General features: G+C 22.7%; 2 protein-coding genes across 2 annotated transcripts in view; both read left to right on the forward strand.

Moving 5' to 3' along the window:
* LOC122499817 overlaps window positions 1-19,013 on the forward strand; it is a 124,779-nt gene that overhangs the window by 53,909 nt on the left and 51,857 nt on the right. Inside the window, exon 2 of the mRNA XM_043608340.1 lies at window positions 17,412-18,494. Within this exon, the coding sequence (XP_043464275.1) occupies window positions 17,412-18,494 (1,083 nt within the window). The remainder of the gene's footprint in view (window positions 1-17,411; window positions 18,495-19,013) is intronic.
* Window positions 99-1,575, forward strand: LOC122499820. Its single transcript, XM_043608343.1, has 4 exons — window positions 99-367; window positions 812-954; window positions 1,025-1,126; window positions 1,432-1,575. The coding sequence occupies exons 1-4, from the start codon at window positions 127-129 to the stop codon at window positions 1,558-1,560; spliced, it is 615 nt and encodes a 204-aa protein (XP_043464278.1). The 5' UTR covers window positions 99-126; the 3' UTR covers window positions 1,561-1,575.

Genomic DNA, 19,013 nt, shown 5'->3' on the forward strand with positions numbered 1-19,013 from the left:
TAATAACTAACATACGCATTAATGCGCACTGCGCAGAGAGATACAACGCATGTGCAGTCATAAATGTGAAAATTTGAAATCAAACGCACGTGGTGTACATGCAGTGTATGGCAATAGTGTAATACGATGGATGATTCAAAGTGTTTGTTGTTAGAGTTCGTGAATGAAAATTGTTCAATCGCAGTTGGTTTTCAAGAATGGATTCTTATTCCACTAAGTGAGCAGAAATTGTCACATGCAATTGAAATGGGAATTGATACCTTAATTAAATGGCCTGATTGTGATATTGAGCCAGCGTCTAAAATGAAGAAAAAAGTTGAATCGTGTAATTGGAAAAAATGTGTTGCTATAATTCTTGCTGCGGGCAGTAAGTAAAAATATTTTAACTAAATAGTAGTAAAAATGACTTTTCTTTTTTGAAATTTAATAAGTATTTCAGACAACAAAACATTTTTTTTATATATACGCTGTAGAAGAGAGGTATTGAATTTTGCAGTTGAAATTGTAAAATTACACGGTTCTGTAATGAAATTTTTTAAATAATTATGTAATTTTACTGCATTCAGTAAGATAATAATTATTTTGAGGTTAGAAATACACAATCGTGTAAATTTACAGAACTGAAAATGATATTTCATAACATAGTTCTTTTTAAAAATATCTAAATAAGTAATGATTATATTAATATTCTTGTAGAAATGACTATTTTGATAATATTTAATAGTATCTTAGAACTTGAATAAAAATAACCCTGTAAACATGAGAATGAAATATTTTTCTTTTTGTAATACATTTTTATTTCAAATTTTAGGTTGGACTGAAATGTGCGAGAAAGCAAAAACGCTCGTAGACTTGAATGTTCTCGATTCAACAAAAAGCACAAGAAAACTTCTAAAAAACAGAAATGTACACAGTGGTAAAAAAAATGAACAAGGAATGAAAAGAAATAAAGAGGTTTGTAAAATATAAATTTTCCACTAGAAATTCAAATATTGATCAAATTAACATATTTAATTAATTTTAGATTTCAAAAAAGGGAAAAAAAGTCAATTTGAAAAAAGTTACTAATATCAGAAAGGATGATTTTATTAAGAAATTGGAAGTCGCTAAATCAAGAGGAACAACAGTGAGTTATCAGTTTTGCATAGTTTATTTAGTGAAAATTATTTTAAAGAGCTAAATTATTCAATTTGTGCTGTTTTCAATCTTAGAACACATTTTGGAAAATGTAATTTGATTTACTAGTTTTTGATTTCCTGTAAAATATATAAAAGTTATACAATCTTAATTCAGTTGGAGTAGTCAAAATTGGATATATAGTTTTCATTTTTTTCTTTAACTTTTCTTGTTAGATGAATTTTCCAATTTTCCGCATATTTTGAAAAGATCTACCAAAATGTAATTCGAATAAAATTTTTTTTTCCTTGACAGATAAGTGATGACGAACTGTCCTCCGATTCGGATAAGTCGACTTCTAGTGAATCTTCTGACAATAGCGTAGAATTGTTAAGAAAAAAATTTAAACTTATAGAGGAAGAAAATTCAAACTCAAGAGCCTAATACCACAAGCGTCAACATCTTCCGTCATTTATCACCAAGACACGGAACTAATAGCACAAGAAGCAACATCCTCCGACCTTGGTCATTATGACACGGTACTAATAAATTCATCGGTGGATCTTACTAATTTGAATAATGAGGTGTGTTGCTATTATGTACATTAAAAAGCTATACTCTTATTTCTTCGAAGCAGTTTCAATTCTATTTGATAGTAAATAAACTACTTTCAATACTAACAGCGGTATTAAAATTATTAGTTTCAGTTAAAAACACAAGCGACAACATCCACAGAGCTTTCAGGTGATAAAATGTTTCCTAATGGTAATGATCAAAGACGTGATTCAAATAAAAAGGTATGTCATCGCAGTCGAGTTCAATTTTTATATATATTTTATTTGTACAGTAACAGTCCTAATAATATTATATTTATATTATAGTCGGAAATCCTGCCTACTGAAGTATTATTTGATGGTGTCTTACAAGTTATACCTAAAATTCCTGATGCAAAGGAGCAACAGCTGTCTAAAGAATCGTTGGCTGTAAATGAGCCAAAGATATTAAAAGCTCAAAAATCGTCACTAAAGCACAAAGTAAGTTTTAGTCATATTTTATAATAAAATTTATCTGTTGCAAAATTATGTAATATTGTTTATTCTTTTAACAGAAAAATTCTGTGCATTTTTGGCAATTTTTATTATAAAAGTGCGTAGAAGTTTCAGTCAGTTTTGGTTTTATATTGTAAATGGTAAAAGTTACTTTTTACTTTATAACACTTTTTTATTATTAAAATTTTTTAATTTTTTAAATAAAAATATTTCTAATAATTTACTGAATTTTTGTAGGATAAAGTTATTAATATTGGTGGAAGAGAGTGTAGTTACAACAGATTGGCATGTTGTAATAGAGCGAGTGTATCAAAATTTACGTCGGAAATATGCAATGTAGTGTTCGATAAAGAAGAACTTAAAGAGAGTAGTTTGACTGGAACAGTTTCAAACTTTCAGAAGAAAACGGATGCTGTACCAAAAAAACAACTTTGTCCAATTCGTGTTAAGGGCATGTTAGGTAAGAATGTAATATTACAATACTTCCACCATAAGGCGAAAAATTTAAGATTACTGTGATATCACTTTAAAATAACGTTCTGTTTGGGAAATATTTGCTAATTATGGTTTTTATTTACAGATTATGTCCTTTCAATATTTGGTGACACGCATGATAACCACATTTTATTTCACTCAGCGCTACGTAAAAAATTAAATAATGCTTCTTCAAGAAAAAGAAAGTAAAATTTATAAATGAAAACAGTTTATATGTACTTTCGTCAAATATTATTTTCATTTTAATTAATAATAAATTATATTAATTACTTCACATCAATTTATTTCATTGCATAAACCGCAAAAAAGTTCAATATAATGTTTTTACCAAATTTCTGAAATTTTTTTTATTAGTGTACGGAGAGAAATCTGTTAGAGTTAATGCTCAAAACTTTTCACGTATTTTCCAAAGATTCTTTAATGCTAAAATTTTAACAATGGGTCACAATATCTGCTACATATGTTATTCGTAACAGATTTTCCATAAGGCGAAAAAAGTACTGGATTTCCAATACTCGAACCAATACTCAAACCAGTACTCATTCCAGTACTTTTCCCAATACTCATTCCAGTACTCTTTCCAATACTCATTCCAGTACTCTTTTTTCATAAGGGGAATTTCTCGAAAAAGGTAATAATTCTTTAAATTTTGAATAAAATTCGTCGAAAGAATTCAGTTATTTAAAAAGTCGTTGATAAAATTCTTCACGAGAATTCAATTTCAAGAAACATTTAGTTATTCAATAAATTATTTATTTTTCTATTTAAATAATTGAAATCTTGTAGAATTTTCTATTAAAAATTGATGTAAAAATGAATGTGAAATTTTTGAAAATCTTAATTTCTCTGGAAAAATAATAATGATTGAATATTTATTTAAAAAAGAAGTTATTGATCTTTTCGACCTAATTTTACAATTCGTAATTTTTAATTTTTGGTCTTGAAAGTCCGTATTTTTTAATTCTTTAACTGCTTCGAGTCCCTTGAGAATAATATTAATGAATAATCATTAAATTGTCAAATAATGTTAATCAGTTAAATAATAGTAATTTTTTTTTTTTTTTTTTTTTTTTTTTTTAATAAATAATATTAAGGATGAATGATAATATTAACAATTATAATAATCGGTATAATTGCAACTGTAATTGTTGAGAACCATCACAATAAATGAAACTAAAAATAAACTTTTAAACTCGAATATAATGAAAAAATAAATGTTCCTAAAATTTTACTTACCCAACCATAGCGGTACATGAAGTTAACAATCGAAAATAAATTTCAACATTAACACTGCAGCCAAGTGCCAAATTACTATAATTACGATAATAATAACACTCTGAATATTTTGCACCCAAATGATACGGCGCATCATATAATAATTACTAATGTGTATCAATAACGATAGGATAATATTTGGTATTACCAATGTATATCAATACATAATGAAAGGGTTAATATTCATGACGTGTGGTGAGGAAAAAAAAACCGATAAATAATAGCCTGCATTAATTATTTGTAACACATTTGGGCTATACATTATATTATATCGACACTGAAAAAAAAAAAAAAAAAAAAAAAAAAAAAACAGAAATCGCGATAATAAAAATCTGTATCGTGACACTTAATCATTCGAGAGTTGACGTATAGTTTAAATGCAAAACTTGCATTATATATTTCTTTATAACCTGAAAGGTCTCCGATAATCATATCGTCTGCCGATTGAGCCACCCACGTGTTTTCTTTAAAAATATCGTGACTAATTACAGAGAGGTGAACAGTCGATAACTACAATCTTGATTCGACAGCAAATGCTTTACGATTCTTGATGTTAAAAGCATCGACGTTTAACTTTTCAATGCCTTTTACAATTTAATACCTAATTTATAAAACGCCTGTGTGACATTTGCATATTGCAATCGTATATAACAGGACAGGTCGAGTGTCAATATATTGACTGTGACAAGCCAAACGATTATGAACAATTTTTTTTCTTTTTTCATACTTTTTCTTTCTTTCTATTTTTTTACTATATAATGCTAAAAGAATTCATTGATACGTGCGATACGTGCAGTAGGATTTTTTTTCCGTGTGATGTGTATTATAAATATGCGTCTAAACATAGTCATAGATGAATTATTTCTGTTTTTTTGTTTCCTAATCATAAATTAATCGTGTGATGAATTATTTCGTACCAGAATTTTTTATTTCTCGAATGTAAATTAATCTTTTGACTCGTCTTGTGATGAATTTTTTTTCGAACATAAATTAAATTGTGTAATAATTCATCAATAAAAAAAAAAAAAAAAATTTTCTTTTTTAAATTTATTTGAATTAAAAATCGATGGTTTTACTTGTCTTTTATCAATTAAATGGTAGGTGGCCACTTTTTCTAAAAAATATTTTCTAATCCTTTTTGTCTAAAAAAAAACGATTTCTAATGAAATCTGTTTTCTGAAAAACGTTTTTCTAAAAAATTTTGATTTCTAAAAAATTTCTAAAAAAAATATTACCTTTTGTAGAAAATTTCCAATTTTCATAAGGAAATAATTTACATAATTTCTATTTCTTAATTAAAATTGTTTTAATAAAATTCAGTTTTTTAAAAATAAAGGAAAAAAATATTTTTCATTTCTATTTGTCAATTACTTGAAAATGAAAATTTTTAAATTTTATAGAAAATAAAGGAAAAAATGTTCTGTTACATTTTTTTTACGAAATTCTTTAATTGCAAAATTATTCAAAAACATCAGTAACTTATTTTTTAAATTAATATTTAAATATTATTATTTTTTCATAGGAATTAAGACTTTCAAAAATTTCAAATTCAAACATTTTTGAAATTAAACAATTCATAAAAGTATTGTTATAAAACATGAAGATATCGATTGCTCCGAGTCGAAGACTCGGAGTGATCGATTTTTTCAAGTTTTATAATAATATAAATTTTATAATAATTAAAAATTTATAAAAATAATTGAATAATTGCGAAGAAATTTATTTAAAAAAATTGTAAATAATTGAATTCTTGTGAAATTTTTTATTGAAAGTAATTAAAATGTTTGTGTACAATTTTATTAAAATAGTAGATTTTAAAAGAATAGAAAATTTTTTATAAAATTACTATTTCTTATCACAATTTGTTAACAAAATTCTGTTTATTTTTGAAAAAAAAAATAATTTGCATCATTTTTATATTCCCAAATTAATTTATTTATAAAACAGTTTTTGAAAAAATTTTTTAATATATTTAGGAAAAAAATTCCTATAATTTTTATTTGTTAATTACGATTTTTAACTAGATTATTTTAAAATTTTGTTAAAAAATTTGCATAATTTCTATTTTTTATTATAATTTTTTAACGAAATTTCAAATATTGTTAAAAAAAATTTTTTTGAAAATTACTTTTATTAAGAAAAAGAAATTTTTAGAAAATGACCTTTATTAGAAAAAAGAAAATCAGAAAATCCTCTTCATTAGAAAAAAGTTTCTTATAAATTCACCTTTATTAGAAAAAAAATTTTTAGAAAATGAAAAATTAGAAAATACATTTTAGAAAAACTGCACCCGACCTTTTGAAATTCAACAATTTATAATAATTAAAGATGACCTAGTGATATAGGTAATCATTATTTTATAAGAATATTTTTACTGTAACTTGACCAAAATTATTTTCATCATTTCAATTCAATTATTATTTTCTAGAATTTTTTACTAAAATTCTTCTTTAAATCAATTGTAATAATTAATTTTTGAAAAAGTTCTTTGAGGATTTTCAAGTCCACTTGTTTACAATTCAATTTTTCCAAATTTCGATTATTCGGAAATTTTTCAATTAAATACATATTAGAAAATAAAAACTTCAAATAAAAGAAACAAAATTCATTTAAACTTTTTCAAAAAAATTAATTTCATTTTTAAAGAATTCAAATTTTCAATTATTTTAATTTGAAACATTTTCTAAATTCAATTATTTTTAAAAATCCATTCATCATGTTATAATGCTTTTAATATTCAATAATTATTATTTAAAATTTTAACAGAAATCCATTTTTAAAACAATTTTAATTAGAAAATTCTATGAAAATTCAATTATTTAAATACAACAGTAAATAATTTATTGAAAAATTCAATGTTTCTTAAAATTCAATTCTCATAAAGAATTTTATCAACAAATTTCTAAATAATTGAATTCTTTTGACGATTTAATAGAATTTTTTTGGAATAATTGAATTCTTTTGACGAATTCAATTAAAATTGTACTAAAATAATTGAAATTCTCTGATGAGATTTATTATTTAGGAAAATATTGGAATTGTAAAAATGAATTTTATCACTTATAAAATTAATTGAATCCCTGTAAACAATTTTAATATTTATAAAAATAATTGAATTGTTGCGAAAAAATTTATAAATAATTGAATTCTTGTGAAGTATTTTATTATTTATGAGATTAATTAAATTATTTAAGAAAATAATTGAATTTTGGAGAAGAATAAAAATTTTATTATAAATAATTAATTTCTTATATATAACTTTATTACAATTGTACGGAAAATAATTCAATTCCCGCGAAAAATTTTTTAAAAATTCTTTTAAATAATTGATTTTAAATTTTTAAATAATTGAAATACTGCAACGACTTTTATTACTTTTAAAACTAATTGAATTCCTAAAAAGAATTTGATTGTATTTATGAAAATAATTGAATTATTGCGAAGAAATTTATAAAAAAATTTATAAATAATTGAATTCGAGTAAAATTTTTATTATTTATGAAAATAAGTAAATGTTTGCGTAGAATTTTATTAAAATTTTTGAAAATAATTAAATTTTAAAGAAGAATTTTTCATTTATGAGAATAATTGAATTCCTACAAATTATTTTCTACGAATTTAATTAAAATTTAATTAAATAATTAAATTTCTAAACAGAAATTTATTATTTATAAAAATAGTTAAATTATTCCAAAAAATTTATGAATAATTGAATTCTTGAAAAAATTTTTATTTTATTTTTGTGAAAATATTTAAATCCTTACTTAGAATTTTATAGAATTTTTTAAAAAATTTTTGAACCTAATTGAATTTTTGCGAAGAATTTTATGAATTTTGAAAATAATTAAATTCTTGCAACGAATTTTATCTATGAAAATAATTGAATTCCTGTAGAAAATTTTATTTTTTCATTAAAGTAATTGAATTACTTATTGCTAGCTAGGAAATTTATAAAAAAAATTAGTAAATAATCGAATTTTTATGAAATTATTATTTTTCGTTAAAATAATTAATTGTTAACTTAGATTACTGAAAAAAAATATGTTATTGCTTATGAAAATAATTGAATGATTGTGAAGAGATTTATAAAAAAAAAATTTGTAAATAATTGAATTCTTGTAAAATTTTTATTATTTATGAAAAAAATGAAATTTTTGCGTAGAATTTTATTAAATTTTTAAAAATAATTGAATTCTTTTGGAAAATTAAATATTGTTTGAAAATTTTTTTAAAATACTAAATATTGAAAATTAGAAATTATTTAATTGAGGAAAATTTTTGAGAACAATTGAAATTTGGTCAAGAATGTTCTTAAAATTTTTGAAAATATAATAGAAATTCGTAGAAGAGTTTTATTGTTATTCTTAAATAGTAGTTAAAGTAAATTTTTAATTTTTTTCTTTACAATTTTTGAAGTAATTGAAACTACCTAAGATTCTATTATAAAAATAATTGAATTTTTAGTTCAAGTTATTGAAATTTTTTGAAATAATTCAAATTGTCAAAGATTTTATATATTCTAGAATATTTTTTTTTTTTTTTTTTTTTTTTTTTTAAAGATAATGGACTTTTCACAAACTTTGACAGTCAGAACAGGCGGTAGTTGTATATATTCATTAAAATCGGTATTAAGAAGAAACGGTAGTTAGTACGGTTTTATTACCAAACCTAAAAAAACAAACATGACAAAAATAATAAAAAAAAATAAAAATTCTTTCAGTTGACACGTAATTTAATTTCTAAACCATAAACATCAACAATATTTAATATCAATTTTTCCTCAATAAGTATTAAATTCAACATCTGATTTACAATTCAAAAAAACAAAAAGATCCGTTGCATGTTTCCATATGTACTGGATTGCAAACGTCACTCTTGTCCTGAATTTATGTGCAACGATAAAATCAACTTGCTCTACATCGTATGCATATGTTTTTCCTATGAAACCTTCTTCCCAACAGAATTCCTCTCGTTTACAATTCACGTATTTATAAATTTTTATTCACTTTCCTACACATGAAGATAAAAAAGAAAAAAAAAGAACTTTTCCCTTTTTCTTTATTACCCACTATAAGACTGGTAATTTATTTTCATACGTAATTTGTTATTGTCAGGTATGTTTTCGCTTCTTGAACGTAATTTGTTATTATATAAACAACAAGGGACAAAAAACGTCAAACGTTTGGGTTACACTCTAATTATATAGTGTTTTCGGGAGGGAAAAAAAGAACATTAACATTTATTGGTGAATCCAATTTATGAAAGATAAAAATATATAAATATATTTACAACTAGAAATTTTGCAGATCAATATTTAGAAAATGTGGATAAATATGCTCATGACAGGTTACACACACATGCACACACATTTATTATATATTTATTAACTTTTTGAAAATGGCAATTATATTGTTTTTACCGAATAAAAATATAAAATTCTTCATTATATAATAAAAAAGAAAGTTCTACATTGTTAACACCTTAAATTTCTGCCAATAACAAGGCTTTCAAAAAATTCCTCTCTAAACGAGACATTTACATTATGCAATGAATTGTATATATAAAATTCGTCCGGAAAAAGTATAAATATTTTAATTATCGCGAGTTAATTTTTTTCACATTAGAAATTTTACAACTTGTTTTCATTCATTTGTCTGTTTTTTAATTTTTCCATACAAAATCTGTAAGTCTATAAATCTAATATTAACTACAATGATCTTCGTATAATTCATTCTTTCATTCATTCTGTCCGTAATTTGAAATTAGTTTTTGTGTATGTTTTTGTTTTTTTTCTTTAGAAAATATTGTTCGAAAAATCGAAAATTTGCTATTATGGTATTTTTCATAATTTATAAAAAAATAATATTTGAAATTAGAAAACTTAAAAAAATATAATTAGCAAATAATTTTTGTTTTTTATACGCTTTTTCATAACAAATTTCGTTTGGCTGATCTAAATTTGGCAAATTTTTTTCCTTTTTATTTATAAAAAATAGAAAATTGTTAATTGTCAAAAAATTATGATTAAGAAATAGGAAATATATTCATTTTTTGCATAATTTTTAATTCTCAATAACAATATTGTTCACAAACTGATTCTTTTTTTTGGGAAAAAAACATCACATATTTCCGTTTCTTAATATTTTTCTAGAAAATTTTCAATTTTCATAAGGAAATAATTTGCATCATTTCTATTTCTTGATTACATTTGCTTCAATAAAATTCAAAGTTCTTTAAAAATAATGGAAAAAAATGTTTATAAATTCTATTTGTCAATTGCAAATTTTAATTGAAAATGAAATTGAAAATTTCTAAATTTTTAGAAAAAAAGGGTAAAATTTTACTCAAAAAAATGTTCTGTTACATTTATTTACGAATTTCTTAAATTGTAAAATTATTCAAAAACATCAATAACTTCTTTTTTAAATAAATATTTCATTATTATTATTTTTCCACAGGAATTAAGATTTTCAAAAATTTAAAATTCAATTTTACGAAATTTCGATTATTCAAATATACTTCAATTAAAACCACTGTTAAAAAAAAAATGTGGAAATTTTCCCAAAAAAATTTAAGAGGCAAATTCCACTAATTATTTAGAAAAATTTACTAACATACATAAAGGAATTTTTCTAAAATATTATCGAAACCTTCCTATGAATTTAGAAATATATTCCCATGAAATAATGTAGAAAAATTCAAAAAAGTTTGGAAAAATTCTCTTAAATGTTTAGAAAAAATTTCCTTTTGAGAATATAGGAAAATTTCCCATATTTGGAAAAAAATTCCACGTAACTTCCATGTAACTTCCAATTATTTAAAAATAAATTAAAATTAAACTTTTTCAATAAAATTAATTCTTCAAAATTGCCAGTTAAAAGGATAGAAATTTAAAATTTTCAAATATTTTAATTTGAAAACTTTTCAAAATTATTCAATTATTTAAATACAAAAGTAAATGATAAATAATTTAATGTTTTTTTAAAATTTAATTCTTATAAAGAATTTTATCAACAACAAATTGTTAAATAATTGAATTCTTTTTGACGAATTTTGATCAAATTTTAAGAGTAATTACATTTTTCCAGGAATTTGATTAAAATTGTACTAAAAATAATGAAAATTCTGCGATGAACTTTATTATTTATGAAAATAATTGAATTCTTAAAACAAATTTATTTATTTATAAAAATAATTGAATTCGAGTAAAGTTTTTATTATTTATAAAAATAATTATGTTTGCGTAGAATTTTATTAAAATTTTTGAAAATAATTAAATTTCAGAGAATAAAATTTTTCATTTATTAGAATAATTGAATTTTTACAAATTACTTTCGACGAATTTAATTAAAATTTTATGAAATAATTGAATTTTTAATAGGAAACTTATTATTTATGAAAATAATTGAATTATTACAAAGAAATTTTTTAAAAAATTAGTAAATAATTATTGAATTCCTATGAAATTATTATTTTTTCTGAAAATAATTAAATGTCCACTTAGAATTTTATTAAAATTTCATTAAATTTTGGAAAATAATTCAATTTTTACGAAGAATTTTATTACTTTTGAAAATAATTGAATTGTTGCAACGAAGTTTATTTATAAAAATTGAATTATTTCGAAGAAATGTCTGAAAAATTTATTAATAATTAAATTCTTGTAAAGCTTTTAATATTTATGAAAATAATTAAATATTTGAGTACAATTTTATTAAAAATTTTTTTATAATTGAATTCTTTTGGGAAACGTATGAAAACAGTAGATATTGAAATTCATTGAAATGAGAAAAGATTATTGAAAATAATTGAATTTTGGAGAAGAATTTTGTTATTTATAAAAATCATTATGATTTTGACAACAATTCTTCTTTAATTTTGTACATATAATTGAACTCTTAAGATGAATTTTATGATTACTTTTGAAAATAATTGAATTCCTGCGAACAATTTTATTATTATGAAAAAAATTGAATTATTGCGAAAAATTTTATTAAAATTTTTGAAAATAATTGAATTTCTGCAATTATTTGTAACTTCTCCAAATTTCAATTCTTTAAAATGTTTTCAATTAAAATTCTTCTACAAATCCATTATTTTTAATAATTAATTAAATTTATTGACAAATTTAACTAATTTCAAGAAAAATTTCAATTTTTAAGATTTTTCAAAAATCTAAGTTCTATAAAATTTCTAATTGCATTCATTTAACATTGAAATTTTATAAAATTTTAAATTGAAACCGTTTGAAGTTAATTTATTCATGAAAATTGTAAACGCAACTCTTTTAAAATTGAATTAATTTTGAAATATTGAAGTAAAATTATTCATTAAATAATTTATATTTTATAATTTATAATAGTTGTTCAAGAATTCAGTTATTTAAAAAGAAGTTTTGTCACAAATAGAAAAAATGAGGTTTTTTTATTAGAATTTGTGGTCATTTCATAGTTTATGAGGCAAACAAAAAGACACCAAAATTTAGAATTTTCTTATGAATTCTAAAGATTAAATTCTTTCCTGTACTTTTAATAAAAATGTCTGACTTTTCCCTGAATCCTCTGTTTCAGAAATTATGATTATTATAGAATTGTAATAGTTTAAAAACTATATTCCAATTTATATTTTATATTTATGAAAAAAATTTGAATTACAAATTTTTAAATTCTATTATTTTTTAAAATTGCTTATTTTATTAAAAATATTATGTAAGAAGTTAGCCGCGCGCTTTAGTGCGCGAATTGTTACTAGTTAATCTATTAATCTACATGTGTTTTATCCTTAATTTATTTAACATTATTCCTGCTAATTTATTTATTAACATCTGCTACTTATTTATCCAAATTCATTATATCAAAAAAAAATTGTACACTCCAATATTTTATCAAAAAACCCAAATATACAGTATAGGAAAAAAAAATGTTATTCCTATAATTATCTGCCCGATTATTTGTATAATTACTTGTTAAGTTACTCGTGCAATTAATTCTCATAATTTGTTGTAATGATTTGCATAATTTATTTTTGATTACTTTCATGTGTCATTTATAACATAGAGACATAAAAATTCTCACCCCAATGACCCAATGCGGCAGTATCGTAGACATTTTATAAATTTAAATTCACGCAATATAACTGCGAGTTTAGTCACATCGTCTCGACCAAAAAAAAAAAAAAAGTCCAAAAAAAACAAAATTGACACTAAATTGAGGATAATTTGAAAATTTACAGTCTTTTTCGAACACCTTCGACGTTATATATTCAAAATTGCGGCGTTTCTACGAATGAGATAAGAATATATTTATGCACATTTTGATATTTATTAGGTGAAAAACATTAGCAGAAATATAGTGATGAAAAAAAAAATCACCGTTAACTTGTCTCGTAAGATGAGTCACTTTCCATTCGCTCATTGCTACTAATTTTCAGGGGACTCTCATCTAGAAATAGTCTCTAACGGTGATTTTAAGAAAAACACGACAGATATAATGTTTATTATCCATCTTGAGTGCTACTAAATATTGCCACGATGAAAAAAATCACAGTTCATTAATTACAAATGTCGTAATTAAAAGATAGATTATGTAAGTTGTCTCGAGTGGCATCTTTCACTTTAAAAACACATACTTCCGACATTTATATTAATTGTCTGATAAAAAAAAGTACGATACTTAATTACGTTGATAATTTATTTTCCAAAAAGGAAATATCCTCAGGGTTTGTGTAAATTTTTTTTTTTGCAAAAATTTAGAATTTTTTTTATGATTTTCAGTGAGATAGATAATAGAATTTTCCTGGTAGGATTAAAATCGAGTCGAACACGATTTTTTGATTTTTCTTCAGACACAAATTTTTGAATTCGGCACAAAAAATGTTTAAAAATAATATTTGCAACAAGTAGAATCAGTATTGACACAGATCAAGGACTTCAGGAAAAATTTTAGGGAAAGTAGAATTGGTCAGAGAAACGATAAAGTTTTTTAGTAAGAGTCCTAAAAAAAATTAAAAATAATGAATTTATTTAAAAATTTTAGTTAAAAACGCAAAAAAATTGAATTTTGGAAAAGTTACAAATGATTGCAGAAATTCAATTATTTCCAAAAGTAATAAAATTCTTCGCGGAAATTAAGTTATGTTCGAAAATTTTTTCAAAAATCCTCGTCTAAATTTCCATTATTTTCAAAAGTATTGAAATTCTTCCTTGAAATTCAATTATTTTCAAAAATTTTTTTAAATTCTCGACAAAATTTTAATTATCTTTGGAAATAATAAAATATTCTTCTCTAAAATTCAATTATTTTCAAAAGTCTTCTGCAAATCAATGATTATTCAATATATACTATTTTAATAAAATTTTTCAAATGAATTCAATTATTTAAGAAAATTTGAATTTAATTCTTGGAAAGATTTTAATTTTTTTTAGGAATTTAATTATTTTTCAAAATTTTAATAAAATTCTACGCAAACATTCAATTATTTTGAAAAAAAATAAAATTTTTTGCATTGTTTCAATTATTTTTGAAATTTTTATTAAAATTTTTGGCAAGATTTCGATTATTTTCAATGATTTTTAGTATCTATACTTTTAATAAAATGTTCAAAAAGAATTCAATTATTTAAAAAACATTTTGAAAAAATTTTACGAAAACAATTATTTATTTTTATACCTAAATAATAAAAATTTTACATGAATTCAATTATTTACAAATTTTTAATAAATTTCTTCGCAATAATTGAATTATTTTTATAAGTAATAAAAAATTTTTTTACAGGGATTCCATTACTTTCATAAATAATAACATTCTTTTTATGTATTTAATTATTCGCATAAATAATAAAACTCATTATAGAATTTCAATTATTTAAAAAAAAAATTTTATTTGAATTCCTCGAAGTATGTAATTATTTTTGAAATTTTCATCAAAATTTGTCGAAAGAATTCAATTATTTACAAATTTGTTGATAAAATTCTTTATGAGAATTCAATTTTAGGAAACATTCAATTCTTCAACAAAATTTTTATTTTTGTATTTAATTTTTTTTCAATTTCTTTGCAGTAATTCAATTATTTTTATAAATAATAAAACTCATCGTAGAATTGAAATTATTTAAAATATAATTTTCTTTAAATTTTTTCAAAATAAAATCAATTATTTAAAAGATTTTTACAAAATTCTTCACGGGAATTGAAATATTTTTAGTACAATTGTAATAAAGTTCTATATAAGAAATTAATTATTTTTAATAAAATTTTAATTAAATTCGACGAAAACAATTTGGAAGAATTTAATTATTCTCATAAGTAAAAATTTTTTCGATAGAATTCAATTATTGTCATGAATATAAGAAAATACTTTAGATAAATTCAATTACTGAAGAGAATTTTATTAAAATTCTTCGCAAATATTCAATTAATTTAATAATTAATCTAATTTTTACAAGAATTTAATTATTTAATTAACATTTTATAGAAAATATTTTCTTACAGGTATAGAATTTTTAAAAAAATTTTTTTGAAAGTAATTGAATACTTTAAAATAAATTTTATTGAAATTAAATTAAGGGGATTTGAACCTTGATGACGTCACAGTTTGTGCAAAGCATTAGTTTTAAATCTGTGACGTCATCATGGTTCAAATGCCCTTAAAAATAAATTAATTCAAAGAAAAGAACAAAGAAGAACTTTAAAAAATTCTTTTAAACAATTCATTTTTTTCAAAAAAATTGAAGGAAACTGTATTTTAAATGAATCGAAATGATTGGTTAGAATTTTTAATTATTTTTAGAAATATTAAAATTCTTTTCCGAAATTCAATTATTTTCAAAAATTTTATTAAAATTAATTACAAAATTTCAATTATTTTCATGATTAACAATATTTATCAATTATATAGGAATAAAATTCAATTAATTTCAAAAATTTTAATTAAATCCAATGGAAAATTTCAATTATTTTCATAATTAATAATATTTATCACACGAATTCAATTATTTTCTAAAGGAATAAAATTCAATTATTTTCTAAAGGAATAAAATTCAATTATTTTCTAAAGGAATAAAATTCAATTATTTTCTAAAATTTTAATAAAATCCATTGCAAAATTTTTACAGGGATTCAATTATTTTCGTAAATAATAAAATTCTTTTTAGGAATTCATTTATTTTCAATAGAATTTTAATCGAATTCATCGAAAAAATTCTTAAAAATTTTATTAAAATTCGTCCAATAAATTTAATTATTTAAAAATTTGTTGATAAAATTTTTAATAGGAATTGAATTCCAAGAAACATTCAATTATTCAATAAATTATTTATTTTTGTATTTAAATAATTGAATTTCTACCAAAAAAAAAAATTTTATCATAACTTTTTAAAATGTTTGAATTTCTGCTAAAATTCTGATATTTTTGAAAATTATTGAATCTCTGCAAAGATTTTTATTATTTTACGAAAATATTAAAATTTCCGAAAGTAATTGAATATCTGCTAAGAATTTTGTTATTTTTAATCATGCCAAGAATTTTATTAAAAATTTTTAAAAATAATTGAATTCCTGTTAATTTTTTACAAGAATTTAATTATTTTTGAAAATTTGAATAAAATTCTTCGCAAGAATTCAATTATTTTCATAAATAATAAAAATGTAATTATTCTTAAAAATTTTATTAAAATTCGTTGATAGAATAATTGAATTATTTGAAAATTTGTTGATATCGATTTTTTATGGGAATCGAACTTGAAGAAACGTTCAATTATTCAATAAATTATTTATTCGCAATATTTATTTAAATAATTGAATTCTAGCAGAATTTTCTAATAAAAATTGATTTTCATTATTATTATATAATAAAAAAAAAATTTTTTTTTTTTTTTTTTATTATTTTTTTTCATAAAAATGAATTTTAGTTTAACTTTTAGATAATAGAATATTAAATGCAATAGAGCGTGAATTTTAAAAAATAATTGAATTTTGTAATTAATTTTTTTTTTGAAAAAGTTTAATTGAGTTGTTTTAATATTATTTTTAGTTTCTTTTTTCTAATATTTATTTAATTAAAGAATTTACGAATAATTGAAATTTCGTAAAATTGAATATTGTAAAGAAATAAATTTGAAAATTGTCAAAGAACTTTTTCAAAAATTAAAAAAAAAATAATAATAATAATAATTTTTATTAATAATTATTATTAATTATTATAAAACATGAAGAAATTGATGACTTCGAGTCGAAGACTCGGAGTTGTCGATTTCTTCATGTTTTATATTTATGAAAAATTGAATTTCTAGTTTTAAGTAAAATGTTCTCTTATTTTATTGGGCCTGATTCTATTTTTGTCAGTTGGTCCGTAAATGGTCAGTAATTTTTAATTTTTGGTCCGTAAAGTCCGTATTTACTATTTTTAAATACTTTCACTGCTTCGAGTTCTAATATTGTTGAACATTGTTAAACAACAATTGTTAATTATTTTGTTTCAGGAGGTCCTATTGGCGCACAGTAAAGGCGTCGATTATTGCGAGCCGATAACAGTAATTCTGGCGGAAGTCGAGGGACCGGAATTGGCAGCAATATTAGGTTTCGTCTACACCGGAAATGCGACTGTACCACGTCCAAGACTGAGCGCTTTTCTCAGAGCCGCCGAAGCACTTCACATTCAACTGCCACCACTGCCAATGGTTATGAAAAATGACTGCAAACCCGAGGACATAAAGGACCTAAAAATAAGTACAAAATATCTCGAGTGCGATCAATATCCATCGAACGAAAAATGGTATCATCGTCCTCGACGTACAATTCTTTCGCACGACTACGATCAGAATTTATTAAAGAAAAAACAGGAGACCCTCTATTCCGCTTATGATGATTATACAAAAGCAAATTCACAAATTTATCGCAGGTCAGACGATCACATAAAATATCGAAACAACTTCTTCTTCGAAAGTCCAACGCCCTATTGGCAAATGAGTCACGAGAATATTTTAACCACATCAACGGCAGTTGCAGAGAGCGAGCAAAGAAATAGTCTCCTTCCCGAAGACATGCGATCGGATTCAATAAAAAATCAAATCCTCTACTCACAGGAGTCTAGGTATTGTGAAAGTTTTATTGGCAAGGGACACGATGATGTACCGTCCTACTTGTCGTCGAAAAGACCCAGTGAACCAATTTCAGAAAATGTCGATGCACTTAAGATGAGAATTTTCAGTGAGTCGTGTAGACAGTCTAATTGCAAATCAAGAGGGGACGATATGCATCGTTTGACTAGCCTTGGAATTGCCACGGATACAGGCTATCACGAAAGGAATGATGACAAGTTCTTGGAGCAGAGAGTGCCACCTTTATATTATGGCACGACGACCATCGGCACTTCCAGTAGCATCGAGAGGCTTGATTATTCACAAACTGGTGAGGATCTAACGTGTGGTGAGAGTTGTTGTAGGTGGAAACCTCCCAGGAGACATGTCGCTAATCAAGTCACCGCATCGCCATGGAGGCAACTAACGAGGCCTCATCATTCGCCTAAAATTCAACCTCAAATACTCCCATCTCACCAGGAAACAGTGAGTACTCCTCTTTACCTCTTTACCATTTTTATTCATTCCACTGTTAACTTAAGGCACTTCTCCGGCTGTTACTTTATTGAAAAACTCGATTTTCGATAAATTTTCTTCAAATTTTAAGAAATTGTTTCTTTGGTTACCCTTTAAATGTGGTAAAAATTTCAAAACCCTTTGCCATGTCAAAAAACGAGATATTTTCAGAAACATTTTCTCAAAATTTGAAGAAAATCTATGAAAACTCAATTTTTTCAAGAGTAGCAGCCGGAGATACCTTAAAAGTATCAAATTGCAACGAATTGTCACGAATTGTCACCTACCATCTCATAAAACCTACCATCTATACTAAAACGTTATGCTAATTCACGTTATGCTACTATTTGGGTACTTTTTTTAGATTTCAACCACTAAAAGCTACTATTTCTGTTTTTTTTTTTTTTTTTTTTTTTGAGAATTTCCACTACTTTAAATTCGCTAATACTGGAAATCAAAAAACTATTCAAAAAAATTATAATCAAATTC

This window comes from Leptopilina heterotoma, unplaced genomic scaffold, assembly GCF_015476425.1.
Source record: "Leptopilina heterotoma isolate Lh14 unplaced genomic scaffold, ASM1547642v1 Lhet_177, whole genome shotgun sequence".
NCBI lineage: Eukaryota > Metazoa > Arthropoda > Insecta > Hymenoptera > Figitidae > Leptopilina > Leptopilina heterotoma.

Bases quoted from the DNA above. Each gene is read 5' to 3' on its own strand.
- LOC122499820 (XM_043608343.1), top strand. From the start codon at position 127: ATGGATGATTCAAAGTGTTTGTTGTTAGAGTTCGTGAATGAAAATTGT. The intron at 955-1,024 runs GTTTGTAAAATA...AATTAATTTTAG, and splicing joins GAATGAAAAGAAATAAAGAG to ATTTCAAAAAAGGGAAAAAA. The intron at 1,127-1,431 runs GTGAGTTATCAG...TTTCCTTGACAG, and splicing joins CTAAATCAAGAGGAACAACA to ATAAGTGATGACGAACTGTC.